The 27,271-nt window shown below is 32.7% G+C and overlaps 1 protein-coding gene across 1 annotated transcript in view; it reads right to left on the reverse strand.

Moving 5' to 3' along the window:
* Positions 1–4,860: 4,860 nt before the first annotated feature.
* Positions 4,861–27,271, reverse strand: part of kif5ab (kinesin family member 5A, b) — a 32,847-nt gene continuing 10,436 nt past the window's right edge. Inside the window, 25 exon segments of the mRNA XM_042726695.1 lie at positions 4,861–5,167; positions 6,761–6,832; positions 6,905–6,932; positions 7,134–7,400; positions 8,821–9,037; positions 9,878–9,982; positions 11,241–11,312; positions 11,399–11,459; positions 12,450–12,551; positions 12,639–12,733; positions 12,830–12,879; positions 14,115–14,232; positions 14,456–14,644; positions 15,843–15,989; positions 16,806–17,012; positions 19,285–19,353; positions 19,505–19,677; positions 20,061–20,209; positions 21,343–21,491; positions 22,093–22,197; positions 23,743–23,867; positions 24,067–24,161; positions 24,319–24,367; positions 26,966–27,014; positions 27,111–27,217. Coding sequence (XP_042582629.1) covers positions 6,769–6,832; positions 6,905–6,932; positions 7,134–7,400; positions 8,821–9,037; positions 9,878–9,982; positions 11,241–11,312; positions 11,399–11,459; positions 12,450–12,551; positions 12,639–12,733; positions 12,830–12,879; positions 14,115–14,232; positions 14,456–14,644; positions 15,843–15,989; positions 16,806–17,012; positions 19,285–19,353; positions 19,505–19,677; positions 20,061–20,209; positions 21,343–21,491; positions 22,093–22,197; positions 23,743–23,867; positions 24,067–24,161; positions 24,319–24,367; positions 26,966–27,014; positions 27,111–27,217 — 2,792 coding nt within the window. The 3' untranslated portion in view covers positions 4,861–5,167; positions 6,761–6,768.

The raw sequence follows: 27,271 nt of genomic DNA on the forward strand, positions 1-27,271 counted from the left end.
CATCTTGCATCAGTGATCATTTTTACTCGAACATGAATTGCATGTACAGTACTGAACTAATAATAGATGGTTATGGGGTAAAACAAACCGGAGAGACTGAAATGTGAAGCTTGTATTCATGTTAATGCTTTATTTAAATCCACAACATACAAAAAAAGGGAAGAACCTGGTCTTGGGTTTTGGTTTGGATCTACACTGTAAAAAATTATTGTAAACAAAGATTACTGAAGTGCATTTGACAACACTATTTCAGTCTTTCTATTTAAACATTGTGTTTAATGTATTGCAATTATTATAGTTATTGTAATTATTTCAGAAATGCACTGTTTACGTTGTTTATTTCTTGAGGAAATCTAAACTTCATGACATGCAGTTTGCAATTTGCTATTTCAGTCTTTAAAATTTTCATGTTTCATGCAATGTTTTGCCTATTTGAAATTATTTGTGAAATCTGAGTAAAGAAGTAAATTGTTTCTACAACTATTTTTTTTCTGTGTATCGTGTTTACTCTATGTATTGTGTTAATCTCTCTACATAGATAGATAGATGTGTTTTTTGATATTTAGTGTTTTGTGTTTTTAAATAGTAAAAGCATTTATAACTTTAAAATATTGTGCATTGTTACATTCATTAATATATATATTTATACAGTCATTATGAATCGGCATTATTGCACAGAAAATGAACACATTTGTTCAGTGTATGTTTAACTTCTTGGACTTACAAGAAAAAAAATGCTTGTTCTTAAAGGGATAGTTCACCTAAAAATGAACATTTTGACATACTGTAATTTTAACAATTTCCCCCGATACGTAAAGTGATCCTACAGTGCCATCAAGAGGACATTTTTTATTTTTAAACTGTCATTTGTACAGGTCTATGATGATTTTGTAATATCTATTTCTGCAATTTTATAACTTTATGCTCCTCTGTCTTTACAGCAAGTGTTTTTTTTGTTTGTTTGTTTTTTTAACTTTGAAACATGTAGCGCTCACATTTTTTTTTAAATCATCGCCTTTTTTCTGTTTTCTGGCCTCAAATTTAAGCCCTCTTAAAATCACAATTAAGACTTTTTATTAGCCATTTTACGTTATTTAAGACTTTTTATGGGCTTACATTTAAAAATTTAATTTAAGACTTAATGACTCCTACTTTTTATTCACAACATACTCCTTAATACGTCAAAGTTGGCACACATCTTTTTTTTTTTTTTTTTTTGGAAGCTTGTTTCCTCCACAGGATGAAAAAAAGAATTGTGACTTTTTATCTGAGAATTCTGACTTTTTTTCTCACAATTCTGAGGACAATCAGTAAGCACTGCGATATATAAACTCAGAATTCTGACTTCATTTCTTGCAAGACTTTTCTCCCCTGAATTCTGAGTTTAGATCAAGCAGTTTGTTTTAGGAATCGCCATGGAATAAAAAATAAAAAAGGTAATTGCAACTATACATCTCACAATTCAGACCTTTTTTCTCAAAATTGTGATTTATATCTGATTCTGTTATCTCACAATCCTGAGAACTGCGAGTCTCACAACCACAAAGGAACAATTCTGAATTGTGAGATCAAAGTTTTTTTAAAAGCAGTATTCAGGACACCGTCTGTCAGTGTGTTAGCTGCTCTTGTAACATAATCCTGGACTCAGCTCCGTCGTCACTTCAATTAAACATCTGGGAATCTCTACCTTGATGAATTTAATGCAATGTCTTTACAATTTTAGTCATAAAAAATCTGCTAAATTAAAGTCTCGGTAAGAAGGCATTTTTTTTTTTTTTTTTTAGATTAGACTAGTTTAGACTCAACTCTGTTGTGATTATGCAGAGCACAAGTACAGCTAAGGAAATGCAGCTGGCATCTAACCAGAAGTGCAAGAACAGTGTGTTCTATACAGAGTATGTAAAGCTATAGCTTACAGTATGTACAGGGTATGTGCAGAATATAAACAGGAGTGCAAATGTATGCAAATATGAAGAGTATGAACAGCAGCAGTGTAAGAACAGTGGTAATAAACACAGATGCTTGTGTGTACAATAGTAGTGTTAAACAATGTATAGTCTATGCAAAATAATAATGCAATAATATTTTGATAGTATAAGTTAACTGTCTTATTTCACCCAAAAATTAACAAGAAACTGATTTCTGAAATGTTCAGACTTAAAATAAGTGGGGTTTTTTTTCCCCATTTTGCATAAAAATATGCTTTACTATAAATGTTTATTACATTTTAATTTTCTTTAATTATTATTCTCAATGGTAAATCTCTAATTCTTATAAATGTATTATTTGCATTGCTCTCACTTATTGTAATACAGTTTTACTTTTTAAGTAAAAATTACTTTAATACATTTTTTTTTTAAATCATCAAAAATAATGGCACAATGATCTATAAACACTACAATTAATATGACTATTATTATTATTATTTTGTGGGAGGGAAATGTGATTTATCAACATGTAAACTATTTTTATTTATTTTTTAAAATATGTTTTTGACCAGTTTATACAAATGCATTATCAAATTCAATTAATTGTGATTTTAAATTAATTTATTATTATATCTACTCGTATTCATCTATATATACTTACAATAAAAAACACACAAGTTCATGGACTGGATTCTCTTTATTGGAACTTTTTAATAGCAAGTTAGGCAACAGATCAGCTATAGTCAAAAAACACAGGCCTGTTTGTCCATCATGCACTACAAAAACCAGATTCTAACACATCCTCGTGTCCTTCATCATGTGCGCTGACATACAGATCCTCACCAGCGTGAGTCACATTTAGATGTGGCTTGAGATGCACAGAATCTCTTTTTAAACCAGCATGAGATCTTCTGAAACTGTATTTCTCAGCAGAAGCTGAAGGCCGAAGGTAAGAGAGGCAGAAAACAGCTCAGCGTGAAGTCTTCATGGACTTTTTAATTAAAAAATGCAACACTTAAATTAAAGCCTATATATAATTTTATATACAGTACAGAACAAAAGTTTGGAAACATTACTATTTTTAATGTTTTTGAAAGAAGTTTCTTCTGCTCATCAAGCCTGCATTTATTTGATCAAAAATACAGAAAAAACAGTAATATTGTGAAATATTATTATAACTTAAAATAATTGTTTTTCAATTTATTATACTTTAAATTATCATTTATTTCTGTGATGCAAAGCTGAATTTTTAGGATCATTATCACATGATCCTTTAGAAATCATTCTAATATGATGATTCATTATCAAAGTTGGAAACAGTTCTGCTGCTTAATATTTTTTCAGAACATGTGATACTTTTTTTAGGATACTTTGATGAATAAAAAAAAAAAGTAAAAAAAAAAAAAAGAAGCCATGTTTTTTAAAATATAAATATTTTGTAATAACAATATACACTACTGGTCAGTAATTTGGGGTCAGTAATTTTTTTTTCTTTTTTTTTAAATAAAATTAATACTTTTATTCAGCAAGGATGTGTTTAAATTGATAAAAAGTGATAGTAAAGAAAATTTATTATTAGAATTTTTATTTTTTTTTGAATAAATGCAGTTCTTTTTAACCTTTTATTCATCAAATATATTAGACAGCAGAACTGTTTCCAACACTCATAATAAATCAGAATATTAGAATGATTTCTAAATGATCATGTGATAGACTGGATGTTACATGTGACACTGAAGGCTGGAGTAATGATGCTGAAAATTCAGCTTTGCATCACAGGAATAAATTATTTTTTTAAAGTATATTCAAATAGAAAACTATTATTTTAAGTTGTAATAATATTTCACAATATTACTGTTTTTTCTGTATTTTTGATCAAATAAATGCAGGCTTGATGAGCAGAAGAGACTTCTTTCAAAAACATTAAAAATAGTAATGTTTCCAAACTTTTGACCTGTACTGTATATATATATATTTTTTTATAAATATAATAGGCTAAAATGTATTTATATATGTATTTATTTATTGTGCAGAATGGCTAAAATCACTTGCAGAAACTTGAAACTGTTACAGAGAAATCTACATTTTCCATCGCGTCCTGACTGGCAGATCAGGATATGTAGAGAGGTCAAAGGTCAGACTCAAAGCAGAAAGACCCTAGGTCATGTGATCAGAGGTCACACTGACTGATGTGTCTGATCACACGTTTTCTCATTTCTCAACTGCATCTGTGAGATTTTTTGATTCTAGGAACAATCTACTTGGACTTGATTATTAATGTTTAGTTTTTTATCATATGACTTGCACTTTAATATTTAACATCAAATGTCTCTCTCTAGTCTCTTTAGAGTATTACTTGGTAAAACAATAGTTGTTTTCTTTATACAATGATACTAATAACATAAATAATGCATACAAATCAGCGCATACCAAACACATTGGCCCACAAAAGCTATTTTGTCATTTAAATATGAGTATAAAAATAGTTACAGCTACGTAAAAATAGCTACAGAATTTCATCATAACATCACATTAATGTCGACACTGACGAACACCATCATCCGCTCTGTTTCTGGGTCGTTCTCAGGAAACATTTATCATATATTTCTACTGATACTGTATAGAGAACTGATATTTTATGATTTTAAAAGTTAGTTTTTTATTAGAATAATAATATGCATGGCCAAATTTATCAATGCATCGTATGGGATCACTCAAATTAAATTTAATTATTAAATTGAATTATTTTATTGAATTCTAATTTAATAATTAAATGTAATAATTTAATCTGGACACATTTATTAATGCGTTATAAAGGCTTATTAAAATTAAATTGACTTATCTAATTAAATTATTCGTTTTAATTTAATTGTAAATTTTAATTTATAATTAAATTTTAACACTTAAATTAAATGTACAATTAATTTTAATTAATGTTAAGGTTAATTTTATTGATTTAAATTATTCAATTAAATTAAAATACAATTATTCAATTAAATTATTTAAATTCTTTCACTGTCTATGTAGTTTTTACTAATTCCTAATAATTATTTCATTAAAAAAGTGTAGGTAGTAATTGGTTTAGAGGCTTGTGGAAAATGTTTTATTGAAAACTCGCTGGTATTGAGTTTTCAGTTCACTTGGATCTGAGGTTCCATGACAGATTAGAGTTCATATTCATCACTGGATCTGCAGGCAACATGCAAATATACAGAGAAGGATTCAGAAGAACAGATCGCCTGCAGAGAAAGAGAAGAAAGAAGACCACCGGGTGAATATTCCACATGTTTCTTGTCTTGTTTTCCAGAAGAAGCACCTGTTCTTAAATCAAGATACAGCTACAGGAGAAGCAAAGTCTTAAGTATTGTTTTCTTGGAAAAAAGCAATAAAAGAAGTGAGTTTATGCTCAAAGCAATAAATATCTGTCAATGGGGTCAGAAAAAGCAACTTAAGCAAGAAAAGCAAGATTATCTGTCTGACTGTGTTGGTTTAAGCATAAACTTATTTTATTAATTCATTTATTTAGTTTTGTTAGAAAACAAGACTTAATATTTTAATTATGGAATCTTGCCACCACAGAATTGAAAAAAAGAATGTATTTGTGCCTCTTTTATCTCACAATTCAGTTTTTTTTTTTACCATAAAATAAAACATAAAAAGGTAACTGCGTAATTCTGTGTCTTGCAATTCTGTTTCTATTCTATGTAAAACGTAAAAAGGTAATTGCGACTTTTTATTTCACAATTCAGAAATTTTTACTTGCAATTCTGTTTAAATCTTGTGATTACAGAATTGTGAGATATTAAAAAAATAATAATAATTGCCACAAAATAAAACCTAAAATGGACATTGCGTAATTCTATCTTGCAATTCTGTTTAAATCTTGTAATAATAGAATCGTGAGATATTTATAAAGATTTTTTTCCCCACCACAAAATAAAACATAAAAAGGTAATTGCGACATCTATATAAAAATTCAGACTTTTTTCCTCTAAATTCTATGTTTAAATCTTGTAATTATAGAATTGTGAGATATTTAAAAAAATATTTTTTTTGCCACAAAATAAAACATAAAAAGGTAATTGCAACTTTTTATTTCACAATTCAGACTTTTTTCCTCACAGATCTGTGTCTTGCAATTCTGTTTAAATCTTGTAATTATAGAATTGAGATATCCTCTATATAATATATATATATATATATATATATATATATATATATATATATAAAATTTTGCCACAAAATAAAACATAAAACGATAATTGTGACTTTTTATTTAACAATTCAGACTTTTTCCTCTAAATTCTGTTTAAATCTTGTAATTATAGAATTGTGAGATATTTTAAAAAATAAATGTTTTTTTGCCACAAAATAAAACCTAAAACGGACATTGCTTTATTATGTGTCTCGCAATTCTCTGTTTTAATCTTGTAATAATAGAATTGTGAGAGATTTAAAAAGTTTTTTTTTTTTTTTTTACCACAAAATAAAACATATAAATGTAATTTTCTTTAATTTTTTTTACTATTCTTTTTTTTTCACTAACTTTTGTATTTTTAAATCTCATTTTTATGTATTTGTGATTTTTTTTTTAATACTTTTTTTTTTGTTTTTTGTTTTTTGCAACAAAAAAAAAAAAAACTGTAATTGTAACTTTTCATTTCACAATTCTGACTTCTTCCTCACAATATTTCTACTGGAAACCAGGACACAAATACATAGACAGAACATCACTTTTTGCAGTGCATGTGTTTGCGTTTGAAATGTTTTTTGTTTGTTTTTTCAGCATGTAAAGGCTACGGTGTGTATAAGATCTTGTGGCTGTTGTTCACCTGTGTGTTTAGCAGGCGGCGCGCTGGTCCTGAAGCTTGTGTTTGTGCTGGAGATGGTCTGCTGGCTCATCGCTGAACACAAAACATGATAGATTATCAGCGTATTACAGTATGTGCTGTACAGTCACACACACTCATGCTCACCTGTTCTCATTCACATCTGTGGCGTCTCCTGCTGAAATAAGAACCAATATGTTTTAACATAAGCGTAGCAAGTATAACACGTTTATTTACATTCTTTTTATGAGGCGGTGAGCATCTGTGGATGTCCCAATCAGGTCCCATGCAGCCATTTTTTACAGTTTGGACCCATAAACTGGAAAGAGCGACCGCTGATTTGATTCAGGGAATAAAGTCAGAGAAGTGTGTTTACCGTCGGTGATGTTGAGTTTGTGTGTGGCCTCTGACAGCGTCCTGTTAACATGACAAACAGAAGCACATCTGTTACACCAGCTGTGCTCAAAATACACACTGTTCAGTCAAAGGTGAGCCAGAAACACTGATGCTCACTTTTTCAGTGGTTTTTCAGTGGCGCTGTTGAACATGGCATTGCTGAACGTGATTGGCTGATCCCTGCTGCGCATGAACATGTGATTGGTGGATGAGGAGGCGGGGTTATGTCCTGGGCGAATCGGTTTGGCTGAGGGGAAAAATAGAATTAGAATATTTAATAATATCATATATGTTATTAAATATACTTATTGTATTAGTTAGCATATTTAATAATGATTTGAGTTATTTAATACTTTTTATTTACACCAGTAATTTATAACTAGTTTCATGCATGTATATATTTAAGAAAAATATGTTATGTTTATATATTAAATATATTTATATATAATATAAATTATATGAAACTAAATATATACATGTAAATATTTTCAAAATATGTATGTATACGTATTTATATATACATAATAAATATACACAACACACATGCACACAAAAACTTTTATTTTGGATGTGATTAATCATGATTAATCATTTGTTTATAATATTATAAATATGTTATGAAATATATTTAATGCCTTTATTATTCGTGTATTCAAATAAATTTATAAAATTACTCAATTAAATAATATTATAATGTTTTTTATATTTGTAATACATAATTTATCATCTTATCAAATATTGTTAATAAATTAATTTATAAAATTATTAACATTATGAATATTAATACATTAATATTAATATATAATAATAACTTTTAATATAATTATATTTTATATATATAATTATTAACTTCAATATATATAAGGCATTATAATTAACAATAGAATCATATTTAATAATCATATTAATATAGATTTTTTTGTATTTAATCAAGGTTTTTTATAATATATATAAGGCATTATAATTAACAATAGAATCATATTTAATAATCATATGAGGAATCAAAATTTCTTGTTTTACATTTTTTTTCATTGTATTTGGTGTCATATTATTATATTTTAGTAAAACTTTTTTTTTTTAATGATGTTGCTGTGGATTACAATAACATATATTGTTTTTTTTTTGTTACTATTTTTTTAAGAATGTCTTTTTATATTTAATGACAACTCTCTCTTCATTGATGTATGGTTTGTTAGGAGGACAATATTTGTCTGAGATACAAATATTTGAAAATTGGAATCTGAGGGTGCAAAAAATATCAAAATATTGAGAAAATCATCTTTAAAGTTGTTCAAATGAAGTTCTTAGCAATGCATGTTACTAATCAAAAATTAAGTTTTGATATATTTACGGTAGGAAATTTACTAAATATCTTCATGAACATGATCTTTACTTAATATCCTAATGATTTTTGACATAAAAGAAAAAAGTATAATTTTAACCCATACAATGTATTGTTGTCTATTGCTACAAATATACCTGTGCTACTTATGACTGCTTCTGTGCTGCAGGGACACATATTGTAATGTAACAATGGCAATTTTTGGATAACATAGTTAATAAAATCCTATACAGATAACAGCTGCTTCATCTCATGCAGAGTGATAACATGCTTGAGATTGATTGGTTTGATCGTCCAGTAGAGACATGATGGGAGCTGCACTGACCGATGAGCGCAGCGTGAGGCCGTCGGAAGCCGTTCCTGACCCTCATGGCGTCTTTGATTCGCTCCACCTCCTGCTGGTAGCGCCGGCGGTCCTTCATGGCTCCTTCTTTGGCGTCTGTCAGCGCGTCCTCCAGCGCTCGAACCCGATCCGCCGTGGAGCGAAGACGCTTCTCCAGCTTCGGAAGCTCGCAGCGCAGGTCTGCATTATCACGAACCAGCTGAGAGACAAACCAGATCCTGCTCAGTCGGCCGATATCATGAACATATCACATACACTCAAACCAGACACTGACATTTCTCACAGTTCAATCGCCACGGTTTAGAAAATGGTAATAAAATATAAGAAGATCTGTATCAGAACAAATTCATCTTGATAATGTCAGATAACTTTGATGGAAAGGTATGTAATGGATTCGGTTGAATAGCTGTTAGCTGTTTTGTCACAAATCTCTTTCACTCAAACTGCAGAAGCACACACCAAATCTGCAAAACCAGACACTCATTCTCAGCCTTTGACTTTCATAAAACGCTTTTTTGCAAAACACAACACACTATTCTCTATGCAACACATCAAAATCTAACAGGAGTTAATATTACAGTATGGCAAAGGTGTTTGCTTTTGAGATGCGTTTGTGATATTTTGAATGCAATGTTTCGTTTTGCAAGCGATGCGAGGAATTTTGCATTTTGTGCGTGCAGTTATTTGATTTGTGTGTAAAGTTTTTTTAAAAAGAGGCAAAGTTTTGTAAATGTGTGTGTAAGCGGTTGTAAAAAACTCAACTTTAGCTCAACCTATTACTAAGCAATGCTTAATATTTGTTCAGTCTGTGGTGGAAAAATCTCACATTAGCAATTAAAGAAAAACACTTGAGTATTTCTTGTTTCCAAATTTAACTGGTAGTCCACTGTATGAAGGATTTTTGTGTATAATATATCAGAGTTGGCTTTATTTGGCTATCCTCACTTACATTAATGAACTATAGAATCCTGCACCCACTAGAAAAAAAAAATCACAAATTATATCTGGTGTCTGAATCACTTTTGGTCTGATTATTGACCTGTTTGTGAACTTTTGTGAGCTGTTCCAGGTTGTTCTCGAGAAAGGAGATCTTCTGTTTCTGTGTGGAACAGCCTCCGCTGTCATCCAGCTCCAGCTCAGAGCTCTGAAACACAGATAATAAAATACAGTTTAATGGCTCATATGATCAGTTTTATTCTCTTTAACACTTTACAGTAAGGTTCTATTTAACATGAGGTTGCCAACCTCTCAGATGATGCCAACCCTGAACCAAAACTACCAACATATATAATATAATCTGACTGAAACATGATTTTTTTATTTTTTTTTTTATCATGATGTTGCATGATTTTTTTTTTGTTCCAATATAATGTAAAAACTTCAGCAATTTGCATGTTGCATCAGCGCTATACAAATAAATCTGAATTGAATTAACATGAACAATACTTCTAAAGCATTTATTGATCTTAGTTCATGTTGATTTTTTTTACATTTACTAATAAAATACTAGAATCAATCATAAATCAGTGTTATTCGGTGTTTATATTTATTTGTTTATTTATTGCATATTTATTAACTAAAGTTAAAAAACATTGATGAATAAAATAAATAATTGCATTGTTACAGTAAATCATATTTTACTTTTTCATATTTCTATTTTAATAAAATCGTATTTTATTATATTTATATTATGTAGCTTTAGTAAAAGTGTAAATGTAGTTTTTGCAGACAATTTTATATTTATTATTTTCGTTATAATTGCCTATTTATATTATTATAAGTCTATTGTTTATTTTTTTTTTTGTTTTAATGTTTTAATTTTTTTAATTTTTTTTATTTCTATATATATATTTTAGTAATTTACTAAAATATGTATTAAATTATAACATAATAATAAAATAATTAATTAAAACACACTAAAACACACAATAAAAAATAATAAATTAAATTAATAAATAACAATTATAATATTATAATTATAGTCATTATATATTTATAATATTATACAGCTGTTATTAAATATATTTACCGTATTTTTAAAAATGTCCATAGTTTTTATAAATGTAATTAATTTATATAATTACATTACATACTTATAATATAGTAAAATATTTTTTAATAATAGTATACATATGCTATTAAATATATTTAATGTACTACTTATCATATGTAATAATATATTTAGTAAAACAATAAATATTTTATAAAATTTTTATGAAAATTACTTGTACATGTTGTACAGCACTTAGGATAATTTTTTGTGTTTGTGTGTTTAAATGTGCTTTCTAAATAAATATATGTTGTTGTATTGCTCCTTATTCATTTAATGCATTAACTTATTGTAAAGTGTTACTAATTTAGTTTCCATGTCATTTTTGATCAGACTGATGGACTGAACGCACCCGTTTGACTCGAGTCGTCAGGTCTTGGACGAACAGCTTCCTCAGGTTGTGGAGCGTCTGGAGTTCACGAGCCTTTCACAGACACACACAGTGCAGGTGTGTCAGAAATCTCATTATTACACGTCACATACAGTGATGTAGGCGCTGTAGATACTCACGACCGTCTCCTCCAGACCCTTCATGTCCTTCCTGGTCTGCTCCTGACGTTCATGCAGATATCTGCAGAAACAGTGGCAGACGGTTTTAAACAGATTTTTAATGTTTTTTTAAAGACGTCTCTTCTGCTCACCAAGCCTGTATTTATTTATTCCAAAGTTCAGCAAAGACAGGAAAATGTTGAAATATTTTTACTATTTAAAAACACTGTTTTCTGTGTGAATGCATGCTAAACTGTAATTTATTTCTGTGATGCGCAGCTGTATTTTCAGCATCATTACTCCAGTCTTCAGTGTCACATGATCTTCAGAAATCATTCTAATATGATGATTTGTTGCTTAAGAAACATCTATTATTATTATTATTATTAATTAATATTATTATTACTCTTACTATAATTATTATGTTGTTGGAAACAGCTGAAGTAGAATTGTTTCAAGTTTCTTTGATGAATATAAAGTTCAGAAGAACAGCATTTATCTGAAATAGAAATATTTTGTAACATTATAAATGTCTTTAACATCTCTTTTGAACAATTTAAAGCATCCTTGCTAAATAAAATTATAAATTTCTATAACCCCCCCCCCCAATATAATATAAAAATATAAAAAATTATATTGACTCCATGCTTTTGAACGGTACACTGTATACTGTTACAAAAGGTTTTTATTTCAGATAAATGCTGATATTTGGATCTTTCTATTTTATCAAAGAATCCTGGCAAAAATATATTCAGCTGTTTTAAATATTGATAATAATAATAAATGTTTAGTGAACAGCAAATCATCATATTAGAATGATTTCTGAAGATCATGTGACACTGAAGACTGGAGTAATGATGCTGAAAATACAGCTGCACATCACAGAAATAAATTACAATTTAAAAGTTTTTATTTTGGGGTGGAGTTTTTTTAAATAGTAAAAATATTTCACAATATTGCTGTTTTTGCTGTATTTTGGATCAAATAAATGCAGGCTTGGTGAGCAGAAGAGACGTCTTTAAAAACACTCAAATCTTGTGAGCTGTTGTGGTGTGTTGTGAGCTGTTCTCACCGGAGCTCCTCCAGCTGCCGGCTCTTCTCCTGCTCACGCTTCTTCAGGACGCTGAACTCCACGCTCATCTGCTCCAGCTGCAGACACAGCCTCTGGTTATCACTGCACACACACACACACACACACAGCGGTTACACACACACACACACACACAGAGTGAATCAGAGAGCGTCTGCGAGGGTTTCTGACTCTTTGAGCTCGTCGATGATCTTCTGTTTGTGGTTGATGTCGTCGCGCAGACGGCCGAGCTGCTTGTGCTGCGGCTCACGCTGAGCGTCTGCTTTCTGAAACACACACAAACACACTTAGCACCACACAAATACAGCCTAGTGCAGAATTCACAAGCATTTCCAGCAAGAAACCTAACGGCTGAGACTTACCTTTCTGGTTCCGGACTCGTCCGTGTCCAGCGGATTATCCTGAGCACTTTCTGTGAACATGGAGACAATAACTTTACAATCTGAACATATCTCTCTATGTTTAAAACATGCTTTTACAGGATCTACAGACGGCAAAATATGTTTTCTTTAATACCTGAGTGATGATAAAGTACTCAGAGTTGTGCAATTGATGAGGCCAGGCTTATTACAGTTAACTAAAACAAAACAATTTATACAAACAATTTTTTTTAAAAGTTACTTAAAATATATATATATTAAGTAACTTTTTAAAAAAAAAATGTTTTTTTGTTATATATATATATATATAGTTTTTTATTTTTTTTATTTTTTTTTTGGCTTGTGTCTAATGCAACAATTTTTTTTTACTTTTAACTTGACAAAACTGACCTAAATAAATCTAAAACTAAATTAAAAATAATAAAATTACTAAAATTACAAAATGAATAAAACATTAACTAAAATTAACATAAAAGCAGAAAATTTATTTAAAAATGTGATTTAAAATATTTACAAAAATTATATTAGTATCTCATTCATATGAAGCTTTAATGATGTTAAAACTTTAAGTTTGTTATGTTTTGTGCTGTTTTTTTTTTATTTTGTTTTGATAATGTTTTTTTTTTTTTATTATATTTTTTTTTATATATATATATTTAGTTTTCTTTTAAAATATTTAAACAAGTTCAAACTTGTTAAAAATAAGCACTTCAGCAAAGTTTATACCATTTTCTGTTTATTGTATGTTGATACAAAACAATTAATTAAAAAACAAAATATATATTTATAAAATACAATTTAAAAGTATCTATTTATATATTTTATTCAATGAATACACATATAAAATTACACATTTGTTTTATATACACCACTGTTGGTAAAATATTAATTTTAAAATATACAGAATTTTTAAATATACAGAATGTAATTAACCAAATATAAAGATCCTAAAAGCTTGAAGGAGATCTCAAAATAATTTCATTTGGCTTTTCAGTAGTAACAATAAATTTTTAAATATACAGAATGTAATTAACCAAATATAAAGATCCTAAAAGTAAAACAGACCCACATTATCTTAATTGATAAAATAAGTTTGAAGTGGTTTTGAGAATTTTTTTATTTGGCTTTTCAGTAGTAACAATAAATAAGATCCTAAAAGCTTGAAGGAGATCTCAAAAAATAAAGCCACAGTGTGTTTGAATAGAACCATTTTTCTGCCTGCTAGAGAGTGTGTGTGTGTGTGTGTGTGTGTGTGTGTGTGTTGTACCTGCGGTCTGCAGTTTGGCGAGTTCTTCACTCAGACAGTCGTAGTTTTCCTCCAGCTGCCGTTTCTTGAGCTCCATGTTCTGCATGTATTCAGTCAGAGAACGGATCTTCGCTTCATGCTGGAAACACACAGAGACTTTAGCATCAGTGTGTGTGTTTGTGTGTGTTTGTGTGTATGAGTGTGTGTGTGTGTGTGTGTGTGTGTGTGTGCGCGTGTGTGTGTGTGTGTTGTGTGGTGTGTGCGTGTGCGTGTGTGTGTGTATGCGTGTGTGGGTGTATGTTGTGTGTGTGTGTGTGTGTGTGTGTGGTGTGCGTGTGTGTGTGTGTGTGTGTGTGTGTTACCTGTGATATGAGCAGCTGACAGGATGACAGTTCTCTTCCGGTCTCCTCCATCTTTCGGTGACAGTCGGTCTGTAAAGCCTCCAGCTGTCCGCAGCGTTTCACCACCGACTTCAGCTCAGACTTGACTTTGCTCAGATACACACACACCACGGCGTATTCCTCCTCCAACACACCCGACAGGTCACACGGCTGACGGACACACAGAATTATTACAGAATTGCTTCACACAGAGATGAAAACTCTCATTATTCACTGATAATCAGCTCTCAGACCTCATTCATAAATGCATGATGTGATCAGAATCAAAAGCATCTGATCACTGATTATTCAAAATCACTTTTGACTGCAGAAATCAAATGGAAACCCGTTATGATGCTTTAATGATATTTTTTGTATCTTTACAGACATGGTCACTTTAAACTGGAAAAGAGCTGATTTTCATTTTATTCTGCACAGAAAGTCATTAAAGGCAACATGAAGTTATTATAGTTAACTAAAACTAAACCTCATTTTCATTTAGTTGAACAGTAAACTAAAACTAATAAATAAAATATAATACATAACTATATAGACCTAATAAAACTATATAGAACTAATAAAACTTACAAAAATGCAACAAAAAAAAAAACTAAAACTTTAACTGGAATTAAAGTGAAAACAGAAAATATAAATATAAATATAAAAATAAAACCAAATTAAATTAACTAAATAAATAGATAAATTAACTAATTAAATTAAAATGAGCAAAACTATAATAGTATATAAATTTTTATTTAATTCGACTTGATATAATAAACTAAAACAAATAAATAAAAATGAATAAAAATGTATGGGCATAATAAAAACAACCACTAATAAATATATAAAAATAATAATAATAATAAAAAACACCAAAATTACTAAAACTTTAAGTGAAAAGAGTAAATCAAAAATAAAATATAATTCAAATTAAAAACTGTAATAGTATAACGATTTTGATTTAGTTTAATATGATGTAATAAGCTAAAATGATAAATTAAATATATGCAATAGTTAGGAATTGATAAAACATTAGAATTAATGTGAAAATATAAAAATAAATAATTAAAAATATTAAAAACTATAATAGTATATTTACAATAAATAATGACAGAATATTCATTTTGGAATGAATATTGATTCCTTTTTGTTACATTTCCTGATTGTTAATTTCTGATTTCACTCTGCACTGTTCTGCATCGTCTATCTTATTTCTATTATTATCTTCGGTTTACTGTTGCTTTTATTGTATCAGTCTGTTATATGTGTTCACTTCATTTCCAGTAATATCAGTTTCTTTAAGTCTGTTTTTTAGCCCAACTTTGGCAATGCAAATGTGCGTAACTGCAACGAATTGAAACTCGCTCACCAGTCTGAGCTCTCCGTTTCCCAGTATGAAGCTGAAGTCATTGAGATCCTTCATCAGAGTGTTTAACACCTCAGTGATGCGCTTCCTCTGCTGGCCGCTCACTTCCTGTAGCCGGGAAAACTCCGCCTCCAAACACATCAGATCCGACTGAGAGAAGACCGAGAATCACGTGATTAAACATTATTCACTGCACGGAAAAACATACTTTAATTCAGCTCACGTAAGGCAGCACTGCTGGTGTTTATATCATTATAGCTCTTAATTTTACTGCTCAATGCTTGCAAAACACTAATAGCAACAAGACAGTAATAATAGTCAATAAATTCTATTATTTGTACTACACATCTGGGGAAATAAATGCTTGCAAAACACTAATAGCAACAAGACAGTTTTTAGTCTTCTTGTGCTCACCCAAGTTGCATTAATTTGAATCAAAATACAGTAGCTACATTAAAAAAAAATTAAAATATGATATAAAAATTGCTATGCAGATAATTGTTATCAATATATATAATATATCAGCATCATTCCTCCAGTCTTCAGTGTCACATGATCTTCAGAAATCATTCTAATATGATGATTTGCTGCTCAAGAAACATTTCTGATTATTATCAGTGTTGAACACAGTCGTGCTGCACAATATGCATTGATGCATTATATTTTTCAGGATTCACAGATAAATAGAAAGTTCAAAAGAACAGCATTTATATGAAATAGAAAACTTGTATCATTATAAATGTCTTTACTGTAAGACTTTTGAATGTCAGCATATATTTGAGAAACGGGAAGGAATTAATGAGTGTAACACAAGAGAATATTCAGCCCTACATGAAAGCTCTGTGGGATATGCAGGTAATTGTGAAGAAAAAGCTCATGAGATCAAAGCAGAACATGTGGCTCCTCAAGCCAAACAACATGTGCTGTACTAAGAGATTTTTGGTAATGAAGGGCTAGTTTGTGTACGGTTTTGTGTGACAGCTCCTCGATGAGGCGTCTGTTGTGGATCCTCGTGTCTTCGGCCTCCTGACTCTTCTGGTCGTAGTTCAGAGCCAGTTCCTCCAGCGCCTGCAGAACCTCCTTCACCTCGGTCTTTGCGCTGTCGTTGTCCGCTTGAAGACGACTCAACTCGCACTGCACACGCTCACCGTCTCCACGCGACGACGCTAGCAGCTAAACACACACACACACACACACACTGAGTATGCAGTTTCCCTGACCTACTTTACACAACACGACTCAAATCATCTGCTATGCAGTTTTATTGCAGTTTCCCTGACCTACTTTACACAACACGACTCAAATCATCTGCTATGTACTATTTAGTAGCTGTATCTGGAATATTACACTAGCATACTACTCATACTATTTTTGCAGTGTGCATACAACACACAGTATCTGAATTTATTATAATATTTAAAAAGTATGAATTTCATTCAGTGCAATGTATTCCATTGAATACAGTTACTGACTCTGGAATATTACACTAGCATACTACTAATACTATTTTTGCAGTATGCATACTGTGCACAATATGTAAGTTTTCTGTTTGCAGTACATTCTGCACAATATGTGATATGTAGTATGCTATTAATCCAGTAGCTGTATCTGGATTATTTTATCATGTTGCTGTATCTGGAATATTACACTAGCATACTACTTGAATATTTAAAAAGTATGCATACATTGCGCCACATATGTAAATTTTTCTGTATGCATGGAATACTCTAAAAAGAATTCAGTACATTAAAAAAGAATGCATTATATTCTGCGCAATGAGCAGTATACTAGTATTCCAGAGTATAATTTTACTGGATTAGTAATATTACTACTTTTTTAATTATGATTATTTTTTTGCATAAAAAAGAATGCATTACATTTGCAGTAACATTCTGCACAATATGTGGAATATGTAGTATGCTAATTACAACCCATAGCAATCGGAATATTACACTAGTACGCCTCATACTATTTTTTACAGTATGTCTCTGTGCACAGATGGTGAATTTTCTGTATGCATGTGGCGAGTCGCTGCCGCCTCCGGGGCGGGTGATATCACCGCACCCCGTCCTAAATTCGCCGCCCTTCCACCAGGCTCCCGAAGGAGGGGTGGTGGTGAAGAGGGGGCGCTGGCGAGTCAGGGCTGGCGCGGTGATTGGGACACCAGTGTGCATGCACAGGGGAAAAAGTCCCGAGGAGAGGCGCGTGGGCTTTTACAGTCTGTGCAATGGCTCCATTTCTTCAGTGTGTATTACAGCCCTTACTGACTCCGCCTCCCAATATTATCGGGACTGGTGTAAGGTCGGCGATTTAGACGAGGGACGGTGACTCATACGCTGTTTTTTGCATCCCCCGTAAATTTTTCTGTATGCAGGGCCCCAAATGTCGGAGTGGCGGGGGGGTAAAAAGAATGCAGTACTCCCTCTCGAGCCACAATGAAGCAAATACTAAGCATTCCAGCCTGTACCACAGTTAACTGAAATCCGAACATTACTTTGTGTGGTTGGAGTTCCGTCCTCCTCCGTTTCTCCTAGCGGGTAACTACTCAGTGACTAGGTGTTTTTTTGCAGGCTCCGCCTTGCCCGCATTCCTCCACTGTGCACAATATGTTTCGTTTTTCTGCTTGCAGTACAGTTCTGCACAATCGCGTGCTGCGGGGTTTTCTTGTGGGGTCTGGCAAGTGGCTGTGCAGTATGCAATATGCAGTATGCTAGTATTCCAGTGCATACAGGAGCTGAATCCAAAAGAGCATACTACCATACTGCTTGTACTATTTTTGCAGTATACATACTGTGCACAATATGTGAATTTTTCAGTATGCATGGAATACTGAAAAAGTATGCAGTACATTTTTGCGTAGTTTGCAAAATGCAGTATGCTGTTATTCCTATGTACATAGAGCCTGAATCTGGAAAACTATCATACCACTCATACTATTTTTGCAGTATGCATTCTTTTTTTTGACAATTTTGTGCATGTTTTGAAAATTTTATGAATTTAATTATATGTGTATTATGTAAGTTTTATGTATGTTATGTGCAGTATGCTAGTGTTCCAATGTATAATGTGTTTGAGTGTGTGAATTTGTAATGTTATACTATGTTTTTGCAGTATGCCTACTGTACACCATATGTACATTTTTCACTTACATGTGCAGTCCATTCTCACAGTATGTAATATGTACTGTAGAATCTGGATTTTTTATGTACTGTAGAATTTGGTAATGTTTTGCTGTATTAACATTGTTAATGTTTTGTGGTTTTTATGTTTTGATGGATTTGTGAATTTTATGTATTAATTTAGTACTAAGTTTGTAAGGTGCAATGTGCTTCTTTTCCAGTGTAGTGGCATAATGTCGAGTATTACACTACCATACTACCCAAATTATTTTTTGCTATTTTATTTATTTTGTTTTATTCAAGTGTTTTTTCTGTTAGTGTTTTACCTCTTCTTGATCCAGCATTTGCTCCTTCAGTTTTTCCACCAGCTGACACTGTAGATTAATCTCATCGTCCTGTCAGAGAGAAAAGAATCAATCAGAAAGTTCATTTTTCCAGGCATTGTTTACTCCCATCTTTCTGTGTGTGTGTGTGTGTGTGTGTGTGTGTGTGTGTGTGTGTGTGTGTGTGTGTGTGTGTGTGTGTGTAGTGTGTGTGTGCTCATACCTTGTCATCGAGCTGTTTGTAGAGTGTGCGTATCTCTTCCTCATATTTGAGCTTGTGTTCCTCTGGGATTCTCTCACACACATCGAGGCTCTGATTGTCTAAAGCTGCGTCTTCACTGACATCAGATTCGACAGGAATCACAGCCATGAGATCCAGCGGCGTTACAGACTCACCTGCAGCACAATCACACACTCATTTACCACATTTACTACAGTAAAATCAGAAGACATTATACTGGGATTTCCTTTAAACAGTGTAAGCTTTTATAATCGTTCTCATTTTGTTGAATTAGCTTGGTTTCACTAGAGTTTTACTTTAGCAGCTCTTGCATTAATTACTTCTAATGTGGTAGTACCATGGTATTTTTTTAGTAAGTGGTCTAAAACATGGTATTCCCATAGTAAATGTCTAATAAATCATAGTATTACCACGGAGCATGTCCAAAACACTCATGGTAGTTTTTTTATGAGTAAAGAGTAGCTGTAGTGACTGAACGTCTGAAGAAACCTTTGAGTGTTTTGTGTCAGAAAGAGAGAAATAATGCATATTTCCACACCGTTATGCCAGCGGTTAAGCTCCGCCTCCAGCTTCTGGATGTTCTCTTTCAGGTTCTTGTTCTTCTCCTTCTCTTTCTCATATTTCCTCTTCCACTGCTCTGCCGTCAGCTCCAGGTTCACAGACGCCGTGTTCTTGATGGTCTTTGCTCTGAGACACAGACAGTGTGTGAATGATGGATGTGTGTGTCAGTGTTGCTAACTATTTTTCAGGGAAAGTTGCTAAAGGAAGGTCAAAGTGGCTAAAAGACGTTGCTATGTCATTGCGCAATGACATCATCATATAATAACGATGCAAAATTGTGTCACTGCATCAAAACTCAGCAAAAAAAAAAATTTGAAAATATGTTAATTTATATTTGCTCTTAAAAAAATACAAGTGCATAATTTATTAAAATATCAATAACTGTATTTTTAAATTCAAGATTGAATTATTGAACACTTACACATCTTTTTTTTATTAGCTAGTAAACTATACATTCTCAACAATTATAGCAGTGTATTAGTAGTTAGTATGCTACACACTAAGAAGAGTGTAAAAATAGGGCACATTATGAAGAAATTTTCCGTATTGATTTTTCACTTTTTTACCTGCATTTTTAATTACGCAATTTATTTTGTGTTTTTGGGTTACAGGGTTGCAACAGATAATAGAGAATGTCCTGGGAAATTACTAGTGCCTTTCCATTTTTCTAGATATTTTTCTTACATGTACAAACTGTGTGTGTGTGTGTGTGTGTGTGTGTGTGTTGTGTGTGTGTGCGTGTGTCTCTCTGTCTCTGTGTGTGTGTGTGTGTGTGTGTGTGTGTGTGTGTGTGTGTGTGTGTGTGTGTCTGTGTCTGTGTCTGCGCCTCTGTGTGTGTGTCTGTGTGTCTGCGTCTCTCTGTGCGTGCGTGTGTGTGTGTGTGTGTGTGTGTGTGTGTGTGTGTGTGTGTGTCTGCGTCTCTCTGTGCGTGCGTGTGTGTGTGTGTGTGTGTGTGTGTGTGTGTGTGTGTGTGTGTGTGTGTGTCTGTGTCTGCGTCACTGTGTGTGTATGCGTGTGTGTGTGTGTGTGTGTGTGTGTGTGTGTGTGTGTCTGCGTCTCTGTGTGTGTGTGTGTGTGTGTGTGTGTGTGTGTGTGTGTGTGTGTCTGTGGTCTGTGTCTGCGTGTGTGTGTGTGTGTGTGGTGTGTGTGTGTCTTGTGTCTGTGTCTGTGTCCTGCGCCTCTGTGTGTGTGTCTGTGTGTCTGCGTCTCTCTGTGCGTGTGTGTGTGTGTGTGTGTGTGAGTGAGTGAGTGAGTGTTACCGTTGTCCGAACATCAGTGTAGATTTGGTCTCGGCGTCGTTGAAGGCTGAAGGTGAGCAGCAGATGAACATAGTGGTTCTGCAGTTTCCTCCCAGAGAGTCCTGCAGGATCCGCGTCATCTTACTGTCTCGGTACGGAACGTGAGTCTTCTGCTCACACACAGCACGAGTTATTAACAGTGTTGGGGAATAACTAGTTACATGTAACTAAATAACATAATTTAATTACAAAATAAATGTAACTGTAATCAGTTACAATTACTGAGAAAAAAATGTGTAATTAAACTACAGTTACTTATGAAAATGTTACATCTGAATTTTTTTTCACACAAACAGATTTGATTGATCTCTTTCATAAATTGCATTGACTGCTCTGAGAAGTCACTCTGATTTATTTCCAATTTGGGTTAATGTATATGATTAATTTTTTGAGATTAACTGTTTTTTCCAAAGCATTATTAAATATCAGTGTTTACATTTATGCATTTAGCAGACTTTTATCCAAAGTGACTTACAGTGCATTCAGGCTATAATTTGTTTTTTATTTTATTTTTTTTTTGTTATCAGTATGTGTGTTCCCTGGGAATTGAACCCACAACCTTTTGCGCTGCTAACACAATGCTCTACCACTGAGCCACAGGAACACTGTTTCCAGTCATAACTATGCAAAGATTTGTTTTAAAAAAAACAGTATCAGAGCGCTTAAAACTATTTCTTGTTATGACTTTAAAATTTTATGTATTTAACTCACGGTTCCTTCAGCCAGAGCTGATATGACGTTCCCCAGCGCAGACAGAGACTTGTTGATGTTCTTGGCTTCATCCAGAACGGCTCCTTCTGCACCTGTCTTACTCACCTGACCAACACACACACATTCATGGTTATGCGGCTGTTCACATGCACTGTGTAAATTCCAGTGTACAGAGTAAGCAATTTTAGAATATTCCACTAGCATACTATCTGTACTGTTTTTGCAGTATGCATACTGTACACAATATGTGAATTGTCTGTATGCATGGAGTACTAAAAAGTTTGCAGTACACTATCTGCAGTATGCAGAGTTGTCTGTATGCATGGTGGCTGAATCTGGAAAAGCATAATACCATGCTACTAGTATGTGTAGTACAATTTGCATTCTGTGCAGTATGCACAATGCAGTATACTGTGCAGTATGCTAGTATTCCATAACACTAGCATACTACTCATACTATTTTTGTAGTATGCATACCATGCACAATATGTGAATTTTGCATACTGCATGAAATACTAAAAAGTATGCAGTATGCAGTGCATTCTGAGTAGGATGCAGTATGCTAATATTCCAGTGTAAACAGTGCCTGAATACACAATATTACACTACCATACCATTCATACTGTTTTGCAGTATGCACAGTGTGCACAATATGTGAATTTTCTGTATGCATGGAGTACTAAAAAGTTTGCAGTACACTATCTGCAGTATGCATTATGCTAGTATTCCAGTGCATACAGTAGCTGAATCTGGAATAGCATAATACCATACTACTTATACTATTTTGCAGTATGCATACTGTGCACATTATGTGTAATACATTATGCATTCTGTGCAGTATGCTAGTATTCCAGTGTGGTTGAATCCACAATATAACACTAGCATACTACTCATACTATTTTTGTAGTATGCATACCATGCACAATATGTGAATTTTCTGTATGCATGGAATACAAAAAAATTATGCAGCATATTTTGTGCAGTATGCATTACGCTAGTATTCCAGTGTAAACAGTGCCTGAATACACAATATTACACTAGCATACCACTCATACTATTTTTGCAATATACATATTGTGCAAATATGCAAATTTTCAGTATGCATGGAATAATGTAGTACATTCTGCACAGTATGCTAGTATTCCAGGGCATACCGTGGCTGAATCCGGAATATTATAGCATGCATAATGTGCACAATGTGAATTTTCTGTATGCATAGAATGCTAAAAAGAATGAAGTATACTAGTATTCCAGTGTATACAGTTGATGAATTGGGAACATTACACTAGCATTCTACTCTTACTATTTTTACAGTATGCATACTGTGCACATCATGTAAAATTCATTAGCAATGTTTCCATCCAAAGTTGCTAATTTAATATATGCAAAACTATTGGAATATTGCATAAAATGTTTTTACATTGTAGTTTATGTGCATGCCTACTTTTCGGTTGCATATGTTTTTTATGCACATCTTGGCATTTCCATCCAGCATTTTTTGTGCAATACTCCAAAACTTGCATTAAAATATGTGCATGAAAACACAGTTATTGACATGTTTAAGCCATTAATGAGATCTCATTTGTGACTGTTCTTTCCTACAGGTGGACACGCTCTTGTGAAGTTAAGGATGTCAGAGATTGAAAGCACCTTCTCGCTCCCGGCCAGATCCACCAGGTAAAGTTTCCCGCAGAGCTTCTGCTCGGTCTCCACATGCTCCTGCTTGATGTTGATGAGGAATATGCTGTGGCTCCTGGAGCTGTGCTCATTCATATCTGACACACGACAGCACAGCAGTCAGATCATTTGATTCATAACTTTACTTTACATTCATGCATTTGGCAGATGCTTTTATCTGAAGTGACCTGCATTGCATTGAAGGTGTGCATGTGATCAGCTCATGCATTCGCTGGGATTCAAACCCATAACCTGCAGTTTGAGTTTTAGCAATGCTTTTTTGTTAGAGAAACTCACTTGTAACAGCAACGTGGCGGTTGGCTTTGCCTTCATCAATCACATCCATCACTTCTTCAGGACTGGAGACGAAACGTTCAGTACAGCCCTGTACAGCACACACACACACACACACACACACACACTGAATGTGATGGCTGGTCTTTATCTAATAACAGCAGGTGCTCCCTGAGATCTCACGGTTCTTTCACTGTCAGTCTTTTTGTCTGGTATTTGTATGTTATCAGTGGGTTCTCTCTGTTCTCTCACTGTTAGTTTACTGTCAGTTTTTCTTCATGCACGGACAGGTTTGTCTTACTCACTGAGAGAAAGAGAGAGAGAAAGAGAGAGAAAGAGAGGTGGATGAGGGTCAAAGAACAAAAGACAGAATTGGACATGCACTGCAAAACAAGAAAGAACAAAGAAAAGAGGCTTAAAGGGTTTGTTCACCCCCCTAAAAAATTAAATTTAGTAGTTTCAAAGCTGTGTAACTGTATTTCTTTTGTTGAACACCGAGATGTTTAACACAACACTGATTTGTACTCTAAGCTCAAAAACCACCATGCAAATCACAAAAGCAGTCTTGTGTGTTTCTGGTTCTTGCGTGTCTGATGCATTTCGCTCTGTTTTTCACATAAACCATATTGTATGACTTCAGAAGAGTTCATTTGCAAGTTGTATGAACTGTTGTTCTGATATTTTTATGTTGCTTTTAAGGTGTTTAGTATGGCAGTCTGTTTCCACCATGGAATAAACAAGATACAAAAGCTAACTGCAACTTTTGATCCAATAACTCTGACTTTTTACTTACTTAATTTTTCCCTCCAAATTTATCTTGCAGTTCTGTGAAGTTTAATTGTTAGATAAAATGTTGAAATTACCTTTTTTATTTTTTATTCCATGGTGTAAACAGGTTTCTATTATTTAGTGTTTAGATAATATTATTTACAATTTCTGTTTTTATTTTAAAGTTGTAGTAATTAAGTTGTCTTTTGTCATTTATTATTATTATATGTGTCTATATAGTTTTTATTTTATTATTTTTTATTATATATTTTTTTATTTTAGTTTTATTTATTTTAGTAGGTCACATTAACCTAAATTGAAATTTTATATAAAAAACATTTAGATATTAATATATTTAATATTATTTTTACATGCTATATTTTATTTCAGGTAACATTTATTTGATTGCGAGTGTTTATTTCAAATGTTAGATTTTTTTATTTTAGTTGTTTTAATACATTTAAGTTTTTTATAGTTGATTTCATTATTTTTATTTCAAATAATTTTAGCATGAAGTTTCTGCTAAGCACTTTATTTTTGGGCTCCACAGAAGAAAGAAGGTCAAACGTGTTTGGAGCGACATGAGGGCGAGTAAATGATGACAGAATCTTCATTTTGGGCTGAATTATTCCTTTAATGAGCACATGCACATGTAATGCACGGACAGGCCTCAGTGTTTTTATGACACTTCAATGATGTAACGACCCTTCAACACACACACACACACACACTGGAGAGAAACTTCATATGAGTCTCGGCAGATATGAAAGTGAATATCTGAACGTCAGTTTCCTTTTAATTAAATACAGACAGAGCGAGACTGACGTCCTCTCGTCCCCTCAGTGCCTGTCGATCTCTATCTGTCTGTTCTCTTCTGCTTTCACTACTCCTCTCTCTCTCTCTCTCTCTCTCTCTCTCTCTCTCTGTCTCTCTCTCTCTCTCTCTGTCTGGAGGTGTTTACAGCACCGTCATCCGGCATCAAACCTTACAAAACTTAAAGGGTTACTCCACAGCAAAATGAAAATGTTGTCATTAATCACTTACCCCCACGTCGCTCCAAACCCGTAAAAGCTTCGTCCGTCTTTGGAACAGAAAGTATTCTCGTCCCTTCATAATGTCACTGATGGCAGATGGAGTATTCTTACGATGACTTTCATACCTTTTATGGACCTTAACACTGTTATTTATTTGGCAGTCTATGGGACAGTCACAAGCCTCCCGGTTTTCATCCAGAATATCTTAAATTGTGTTCTGAAGATGAACGGAGCTTTTACGGGTTTGGAACGACATGGGGGTAAGTGATTAATGACTAAATTTTAATTTTGCGGTGGAGTATCCCTTTAAGCTTGTTTCTCAGCAGGGGTTATTTTAAATACACTACCATTCAAACGTTTGGGATTGGTAATGTTATTGAAGTCTCTTCTGCTCACCAAGGCTGCATTTATTTGATCAAAAATGCTGTAAAAATTGTAAAATATTATTATAATTAAAAATAACTGTTTTCTATGTGAATATCTGTTAAACTGTAATTTATTTCTGTGATGCGCAGCTGTATTTTCAGCTTCATTACTCCAGTCTTCAGTGTCACATGATCTTCAGAAATCATTCTAATATACTGATTCACTGCTCAAGAAACATTTCTGATTATTATCAATGTTGAAAACAGTTGTGCTGCACAATATTTTTGTGGAAACCATGATGCATTTTATTATTCAGGATCATCACAGATGAATAGAAAGTTCAAAAGAACAGAATTTATTTAAAACAGAAAACATTTGTAACATTATAAATGCCTTTACTGTCAATTTTGATCAATTTAATGCATCCTGATGAATTAAAGTATTCATTTCTTTTTTTATTGTCTTTATTAAAGTCTTACCGACTACACATTTTTCAATGATAGTGTAAATAAAAATGCAATTAAATTGTAAAATAGCAGTTGTTTATAAGTCAATTAAATGCTCTTTTTATATCCAGTTTAAATAAATAATTCCCACAAAAATGAATGATAGCAATGCATTTTAAATACAGCAGGTTACAGTATACTGAAGGGGGAAATGCTTTAAAAAGATTCTCTGGAGGCTGTGAATTTCACACATGCCTGTATTTAGGTCGACAAAACACACAAACTCACCGTCAAGTAGGTCACGGATTTTATCCATGTAGATCTCAAAATAGGAAACTGAGAGAGAAACAAGAACAGCTAATGAGCTGGAATTCACTCGAAAACAGAATGATCTGTAAATATAAACGTCTTGATATTACGCTGTTATTTTCACCTTAATGTGGAACTCCAGGTTTTCGTCCATGGTGTAAATGTGGTTAAAAATGTCTTCAGCGATCCTCGGGATGATTCCCCTTCCATCAGGATCGTGCAGTTTTCCCTGAGAGAGAGAGAAAGCAGTGAGCACACTTTAATTGTGCTTTTATTACGTTTGAT

Source organism: Cyprinus carpio, chromosome B6, assembly GCF_018340385.1.
Source record: "Cyprinus carpio isolate SPL01 chromosome B6, ASM1834038v1, whole genome shotgun sequence".
In the NCBI taxonomy this organism is placed as follows: Eukaryota; Metazoa; Chordata; class Actinopteri; order Cypriniformes; family Cyprinidae; genus Cyprinus; species Cyprinus carpio.